Source organism: Malus domestica, chromosome 15 (assembly GCF_042453785.1).
Source record: "Malus domestica chromosome 15, GDT2T_hap1".
Classification (NCBI taxonomy): domain Eukaryota; kingdom Viridiplantae; phylum Streptophyta; class Magnoliopsida; order Rosales; family Rosaceae; genus Malus; species Malus domestica.
The window spans coordinates 22136577-22145127 of NC_091675.1; the positions used below are offsets into that span (position 1 = coordinate 22136577).

Sequence of the window (8551 nt, forward strand, 5' to 3'; positions counted from 1 at the left end):
CATGACGTTTAAACTAACATATTCAAAATCAAAACCAACAAATGGAACTCTACTGCCAAAAAAGAACTACAGACTACATATAGTTCCGTCGACTACATTCACATCAACTAAACCTGTATCTTCCAAACAAAATAACTCCAATTCCTCCAAAATTCAATAGAAAAAAATTACGTGCAAAGTATTCAAGCATAACTCCGACATGAATAAGATAATTAAATACATAATACTGATCGTCAAATCTGAAATAATCTTTGTAATGACTCGTTGTGAGGACTTGCAATAACTTTTACAACAAAAGGAATGTGAAGCTCAACTTGTATCATTGCACCTCAAAACTTCACATAGAGATTGCAGGGCAACGGAATTAGAATTTCCGCATGACCAAGCAGCTTTTATTTGAGCAGAAACATCATTGGGGCTCGTAAAAAAAAACAGAGCTTCCAGCAGACACTCCCTTGCAACAAACTACGGGAATACATCGATGGCCGCATCAATAGCAGCCAAAAGCATTATTACATGATATTACAACCAGATCCCAGAATATAACATAACATCCGTTGTGATCAAATTATGAAAGAATAACATAACACTGTTGCATTCTCATTTAATAAAATTTGTAGTAGCTTCGTAACGAGGCAACAATTACTGCACACGTCTGGAATTTGCCTGTTAATATGACTTGCAAAAGAAATAAATTTGATGCGCCGATGGCCATCTTTGTAAACATACATGATTAACGATATATATGCAACTATGAACCATCACAACTTGAGCACGACACTAATTAATTATGACTTTACTGTGCAAATAGATTTAGTTAGATTAATACCTTTGGCGACGAGATTTCGAGGTTGTTGCTGTTGCCAACAATCCATGTTCGACTGGTATGCATGTGGCAAGAGAGCAAAACTAAAACAGGGAGAACGAAAAGGCAAAAAGCACACACCACACACCGGAGGGGAGACCTGGGGAGAAAAAAACTCATGCCGTCTCCCCTCCAAACCAAAAAATTGTTACTTTTTATTGCGATATGTTTTTTGACCTGCCATGCAAGCGCACCTGTCATGGCAAAGATCGGTCCAGGACTCGGCCCTTTCTCTGAACCTTTCGTCCCGACATCTTATACATCCGATACATAACCTATCCCCACTCCCCAAATCCCCCAGCCTTCAGCTTCCCACTCGTCAAATTACATTCATGCCCTTGGATTTACGAATGTGCGTCACTCACAGCACCATTAACTACCAGAGAATCGGTTCTGCAGAGGCTGAAACGACGCTGGAATCAAGCTCGGAAACGTCAAGGCCTGAAACCTCCTTGAATTCGACAGCAGCTCCTTGGCCATATCTGATTGGATTAACAATCACGGAGCAATCAGAAACTGTAGGGAACTACTGAATCAATTGAGCTTGGAGATTTACAAATCGATAGCATATCAAGATAAGAAAAACGAATGGAAATCACATACGAACCTGTAAATCTGAATCGAACATCGAAGAACAACAAATCGAGCTGGTTTTAACTAGCTATTCAATTCAACAGCAGCGCAAAACATCTTCACAACCTAAAACCGGCATCGATATACGGATCTCTAATCAATCTACCAGAATTCAAAAGAAATCGAAAGAGAAAGCAATCAATGCAGACTGGATTTGCAGGAGTAGAACTACTCTGGAGGACCAATAGAGTTGTGAACAGAGAAAGAGAGAGAGAGACATTGAAGCCGTTGAATGGTTTTAGATTCACACAGCCTAACGTAATTTATAGTAGGAGATGGGATGCTATGGACGGTTAGGATCGAATTTCTGTCTTTGAAATCGAAGGCTGATATGGGAAGGGTGGTACCGGTTACCAACCAGGACACATTAATTTGCCGCTTTCGTAGGTGGAGTGGGAATCCAGCACATGTGCGTATTAGTCTTGTACTATAATTAGGATTCACCCGCGCCAATTTTCTCGAGAGATGTTTATTCAGAAAAAACTGTTTACTTTAATGAAAAATTATATTTTTATATTAAAAAGTAATCATAATACTATTTACTTTACTAAAAAATTTCAAAATTTTATATTAATTTTCCCTTTTCTTAATCATGCTTCTAGAATATTGTATTTGCCACAAAAATGCTGGCAATATTCAAAAAGTAAATAATCTAGTTCCAATCGGGACATGTTTACGTATAAAGATACTTGAGCTGCCTAAATCGGTGTAACAACCAAAGTACTAGTTTGATATTAAAATACTTTTATAAAAAGTGGATATTAAAAACAATTGAGCTTAAAATAATATTTAATAAACATTTAAAAATATCTTATTTTCATAATTTTAGATGAAAAAAAAAAACTAAAAATGTGAAGCAGCTAGAAAAAATATTGAAACACTTTAAATGTTTTTCCAAGATATTTTTATTAAAAATTAGTAACAAAAACATTTCACTAAAAGTTATTTCAACTATTTTAAGAACTCTTCCAAACGGACAATTATTTTCCCAACCCTTTTAGAGTAAATATAATTTTGCATCAAAAAGTAAAAGCAAAAAAAGAGACCGAAAAAAGGAAACAGAAGGCAAACCTAAACCCTCACCCGACATAACCAAACCATCTAATGGTCAATTCAGAGCAGATCTGGATGGATTCGAACCACCAACCTCTCATAAGCCCAGTCAAGGACCCTGAGCGCTCTACCATTTTTGAGCTTACAGATCTTCGTTTCAACTGACGAGGCAAAATGAGAAACACCACCAACAAAGTTTTCACACCTAGTTTTTCAGTTTCTTCTTTCCAATAACAAGCTTCCAGTACATCCTAATTACCTGTCAACTCACGTTTAGCAAAAGGGCGATGTCTGCTTGAATGGGGATTGAATTTAACTCGAATGAAGGAGAATTAAGCTAAGCCCCGCAATTAACCAACAATAACAGTGTAACAATGTAAATATTACACATACTTGCCATCCATATGAGTTGAATGCCTCTAGACCGGGAGTTAAATACCACTAGACCGGGACACTCGTCGATCTCTAAACCCTGATCCAAACTTGTAAACTACAAAGCAGAGCAACAGTCACACAATTATTCCACAGCCCAGGAACAAAACAACCTACACCTTCTCATGCAACCCTAAACAGCATCCAACTTGTCCAAACTCACAACGCCGCTGTTTCATTTTTACAAACAATTTACAGTAACACAAATGCTTCCAGCCATTTTTTTTTCTTTTGGGGTTAAATCGCAGTTGATCATAACAAGAAAGATATCATAAACTGACCAAAACAGCATACGTAAGTAATCATCATAGAAGCACAATAATAGAAACATAAAACGGATACGCGGAAATACTGTTTGAAACATAATCAAAATCACTAAGTGTAAATCTAGCAAATCCACACACCACAATCTGATCCACCCACAATTCAATAGAACAATTTTACAATCAAAATTTTTTTTTGGGGGGGGGGGGGGAATATTCTATCTAAACTGAACAAATGAACAGAATAAATAAATGATAATGGGCACATGAAATAATCCTCACAATGGATTCAATCACATAAGGTAAATTAACTGAAAATATTACTTGCTGAGATTTAAAACTTCAAAGACAAAAGATAGTGAAGCTCAACTCGTTTCCTTGGTCATCTCAAGTTCTGGGAAAAGAGACTGCAATGTAACGAAATTTGGATCTTCCCTACGACCACACAGCTTGTATTTGAGTAGAAATTCCATTAACTTGTAAATGATACGAGAGACTTCATTCTGGCTATTAGGAATCCTCGAGAAGAGACCTTCCGGCAGCCAACTTCCCTAGAATCGTCTAATTTGAATACAAGGCACGGCTTGCAACAATGGCAGCCAAAGCAACATAATTACATGATATTACAAAGAGCCATGCATTAACAGACCTCAAAATATCTAGTAACATCCATTGAGATCAAACAATAACAAAATAGGCACTTCAGGGTATATGATAACACAATCCTACTCTCAGCTCATAGAATTCGTAAGTACAATAATATCGAGGCAATAATCAGTGCATAATGGTATCATAGGCTCTACTTTAAAAGGTAAGCCGGATAGATTTTGGAAGCGGGAATTGTTAAGTAGTATGATAGAATGTGTAGAGTGGCATAAGTAGATTGTAAAATTACGACGTAATTATTGGTCATGATTTGGATCTTTCAATTACAAAGTTCTTTTTCTGGATCAAATACTGTAATTTGTACTCAACAATAAATATAGATTAAATAACTTAATTTAGCTTTAAAACAATACAGGTGCTTTTTTTTCTGGATTAAATAACTTAGTTTACCTTCAAAATAAAGGAGTTGATTGAAGAACTCCACAATTAGCAAACTGAAAAATTATTATTATTCTTTCTATCAATCCCTAAGCTCCAAGAATTATAGGTTATATCGAGTGAAGGCTTCATAGTGTATACAAAATTAGATTAATCCCACATGTGAGAATGAGACCTAATTAATCGTGCACGTGATTATATGTTTCCTGTGCAAATCAATTGAAATAGGCTGTCAGATAATACCTTTGGAGGCGAGATATCGATGCATTTGTAGTTGTCCGGAATCCATGTCCGACTGTTTGCAGTTGGCGGCAAGCAAAATTGAAACATGGAACAAAAAGACAAAGACAGAGAGCGCACACCACACCGGAGGAGAGACCCTGGGCAAAACAAACCCATGCTGTCTCCCCTCAAAACCAAAAATTCGTTATTTTTTATTGAGATATTTTTTTGACCCGCCATGCAAGCGCACCTGTCATGGCAAAGGTCGGATGACAAAGATCGGTCCAGGACTCGGCCCTTCCACCGAGCCTTTCGTCCCGATATCTTATACATCCATCCAATTCAACCAATACTCCCAACCCAAAACCCCCACAATCTTCCGGCTACACTCATGAAATTACAATCATGACCCTCGATCAAGATTACATGTGAATCGTCTGATAGATGTTCTTCAGCCACCAGGAGATCAGCAGCTGAAACGATGTCGCGTCCTTCTGATATGGTTAGATCTCCGTCTGCGAAATCTGTTTGGATACAAAAACATACATCAATCAAAATCTGTAGGACAGCAGCAAAAAGGCAAATACAATAACGACTTCATACATAAATTCATAACCAGATCAGTAAAACGAATCAAAAACATATATGAACCTGTAAATCCGAATCGAAGATCGGCGAACACAGAAGCTCGCGCTGGTGAAAGCAGCTGAATTCAAAAGCAGCTCAATCCATCACCTCACAATCTCAAACCACCGTCAACGCGTAGATCTCTAGACGATCGACGCGAATCCGATGGAATCGACAGCGAAAACAATCCATGGAGCGTAAATCTGGAGAAGAGGTCGGGAGTTGGGGGGGGGTGGAGAGAAGATTTGGTGGCGTTGAATCTTGAATGGTTGATAAGCAGGCACCCTAACCTACATTTATAAGAGGATAAATGGACACGAACGGTTGAGATTGTTTTCTTATCATTGTGATCAACGGCTGGTATTGATGGGTTCGGTGGATTTGGCGGTGGGGAAATCACGGAGAAAACATTGCGTTATTGCAAAGCACGTTCCTCGTTATTGACCTTATCAAACACGACATGTAGTTTATTTGGCCGCATCGAATGGTTATTTCGGTTCTAGATTATTCGACATATCTGGGCTGGTGGGTTTTGTTCTTTGGGCCTTCAGAGGCTGATATGGACCAAGCCCCAAATTACAGGCCTTGCGTATTTGCAACACCTATTCACCAAATTTTGATATCCGGACACCCACAATTTTATTTTTTTTTAAGTTTAATAACATTATTGAGAACTGGGGTTTAGATTTACAGTTTTTGGAGAAGATGGATGGTCGTGAAACTATTTTATTTTTTGTCTATTTTTAATCTAGGGTCAAGTTTGAAATATTATAAGAAGTGTGCTATCCACACACCCCATTTTACTTCTCACACACCCCTTGATAATTTCTGTCCGTTGATCTTCTTTACTTCATCCCATCCGACGGCCGAAAATTAAAAAGGTGTGTGAGAAGTAAAATGAGGTGTGTAGATATCACACCCCTATTATAAATTAAAGTTGGGTGTCCAGAGAAAAAAGTGAATTTTAGTAGGGTGTCCAAATAAATAGAATGTCTAGAGATAACAACGAGTGGAAACATAGCTACTCTTTCATGAATGACTAGTAACCTAATTAGGTGTAAATGTAACTATGACTAATTTATTGTGTGACTTACGTAAGTATGACCTGTTTCCAATGCTCTTGTGTTGGTTTGTGATGAAATGCTGGTTTTTGGATGTCTACTTGACCTTCTTTTTTCCTAAAAGGCTGCTTGTTCTTGCCACTTAATACTACAATGTATTAGTATTCATCTTCCCTTATAAGTGAAAAGTATCCAATTTGATTCTCGCCAATACTGAATTTAAACTAAAATATTATGGCTAACCCATTGTAAGGTTTAGTCAACTCCCTCGCTCCTCAACGTAAATAATATTGTATGTATTCAAATAAGCCTCTGTCCCTAGTTTGTTTATACTTAGTTCCCTTAGGTTTTGTGATTTTGGTCTTGCTGGCTTTGCTTGGGTCGGGCTTGTTCCTTGGGCCATAAGAAACTGGTTGATTTCGGTCCTTTCTGGTTAATAGTTGTAAGAGCATTAACAGTTCAATCCAATTTGAAATAACCGGTCCAATTCAACTTTTATCAACTTTTATGACTCTCTTGAATTGAATTGAATTTGGATAGTTGACGGATTTTGATTTTGAGGTTCCATGCCAACCTATCCGTTAGTTTTGATGGTTCTTCTCCTCTCATGGGCATTTGAGTTTACCGCTTTTAGCATTCAATTTTTTAAGGTTTACGTAGCTTTAAAATGCTTGATATGACTAGGTTTCACGAATCAAACCAGGATGACGGCGTGGTTCAAACTTCGTTGGTGGCTAATCTAATAAAATCTATCATTTGACCAAAAAAAAAAACAAGGATGTAAAGTTCACACTTCACAATCCAATCTATGTTGGATTAGATGACTCGGTTTTAACACACAAATTATGATGTTAATCCAAATGAAAGATCGTTACCAAAAAGAACTATAGTTTAATCACTCAAATTAAGCGTCCATGCGCTCTTGATGATGAACATGTATAACAAAAATTTAAATAAATAAAACTTAAAAAGTGAAAAGGAATTATATAAAAAGCCACTTATCCACAGTCATTATGCACAGACATTAGGGTATTGGCATCGGGTGCTTAATTAGTTTGTAGATGCGTTGGGCTGGGTCTGGCATCGCCCTTTCTCCTTCTCCTTAACTTCACTTCCCTGCGTCTTGTCATATGCCGGGTGGTTCGCATGGATCAGCTGGTCCTGCTCCGTCTTCGGAAGAGTCTGGTTGTCTGAAAACACCCCTCCAAATCCTTCTTCATCAGACCTCGTCGCATACCCTTCCCCAAATGATTGGGACATCACATCTCTAAATACGAACGTACACAAACTAATAACATTTAGCTACTAATCATAAACAAAACTCTTTTTCAACTGTTTAGCAACATAAACTGCTTACGTTGTAGACTGTCAATTTTCATAATAGTCTTCATGATGAATCTATCTGTGGATTCCAACAAAAGTTAAAAACCGGGTCGAACTTTACATTAATCAGGTTGAATTTTTGCATGAATGTACATCTAAAACCATGAAAAATATATGATGTATCAAAAAATAAGTCTGCTTGAAAGTGCTTTTAGAATAGTTAAAAACACTCTTAAATCACAAAAAACAAACTTTTACGACACTGTTTGGCCAAGAAAGTATTTGTGGTTCTTTCGGTTGGCAAGTCAGTGAAAAACGTTTCGTCAAGAACCACTTGATTTCTTATCATGAGTCCCGGACTATTGCTTATAACATCGATTTGAACAAAAGCGCTTATGAACAAAACTATATGAATGAAAACACATTCGAAAAAGAATTCATCCTCAAGTATGACTAGATACTATTACCCGCGCACAAAAACTGGAAAGTTTTGAATTCATGAAGCAACGAGCGACTAACCCGGTTTTCTGATTGGGGCCTTGTGCCTTGTCCATACTGTGTTTACTATCTGGATCACTGGAAATAGTTGTGCCTTAATCCGACCCGGAAGCAATTCGACCCAAGTTCGTCGGCGCTGAGGATTGGGTTCTGAGTGATTATACTGCATGAATCATCTTTTGCATTCTTGCAGGACTTTACAACTTCCTATAAATACATGAAAGGAAAATTCACCACGATGAACCAGTAAATATATACGGGTGAGAAATAGTGGAAGTCCTCGATTAGGAATAGCAGTATGTCCGGTTCTATGGGACGCAGATCCATTTCACGCCATAACACAATTACAAATAAATGGATAGTTGTGAATAATGGGACACCATACACTCCACATTCTAATTACAGACTCCAAACTGTCCTTTTCTGGTTCAGTCACTTACCCGCGCGATACACCATTAGGTCAACCAGAACCTAATAATTGAAAATTAGTAATTTTAAGATGTAACCGTTCACTTGATTTTTAACTATCA

General features: G+C 37.5%; 1 protein-coding gene and 2 long non-coding RNA genes across 3 annotated transcripts; all 3 read right to left on the bottom strand.

Annotated features, from left to right (window-relative positions):
• Nucleotides 1-227: 227 nt before the first annotated feature.
• On the bottom strand, nucleotides 228-1738 carry LOC103401161 (uncharacterized). Its single transcript, XR_523848.4, has 2 exons — nucleotides 1473-1738; nucleotides 228-1347 (listed from the first exon to the last, which is right to left on the bottom strand). It is a non-coding gene; the product is annotated as an uncharacterized lncRNA (long non-coding RNA).
• Nucleotides 1739-4071: 2333 nt separating this feature from the next.
• On the bottom strand, nucleotides 4072-5530 carry LOC103401160 (uncharacterized). The gene is made up of 2 exons (XR_523847.4): nucleotides 5164-5530; nucleotides 4072-5036 (listed from the first exon to the last, which is right to left on the bottom strand). It is a non-coding gene; the product is annotated as an uncharacterized lncRNA (long non-coding RNA).
• A 1541-nt stretch (nucleotides 5531-7071) lies between these two features.
• Nucleotides 7072-8291, bottom strand: LOC103401159 (uncharacterized). The gene is made up of 2 exons (XM_008339872.3): nucleotides 8043-8291; nucleotides 7072-7467 (listed from the first exon to the last, which is right to left on the bottom strand). The coding sequence occupies exons 1-2, from the start codon at nucleotides 8075-8077 to the stop codon at nucleotides 7251-7253; spliced, it is 252 nt and encodes an 83-aa protein (XP_008338094.2). The 5' UTR covers nucleotides 8078-8291; the 3' UTR covers nucleotides 7072-7250.
• Between the last annotated feature and the right edge of the window lie 260 nt (nucleotides 8292-8551).

What these genes read in the sequence shown, in the direction of transcription:
- LOC103401159 (XM_008339872.3), bottom strand. Translation starts at nt 8,077, where the DNA reads ATGGACAAGGCACAAGGCCCCAATCAGAAAACCGG. An exon ending in GGCCCCAATCAGAAAACCGG is followed by an intron (nt 7,468 to 8,042) that starts GTTAGTCGCTCG and finishes GTTCGTATTTAG; the next exon opens with AGATGTGATGTCCCAATCAT.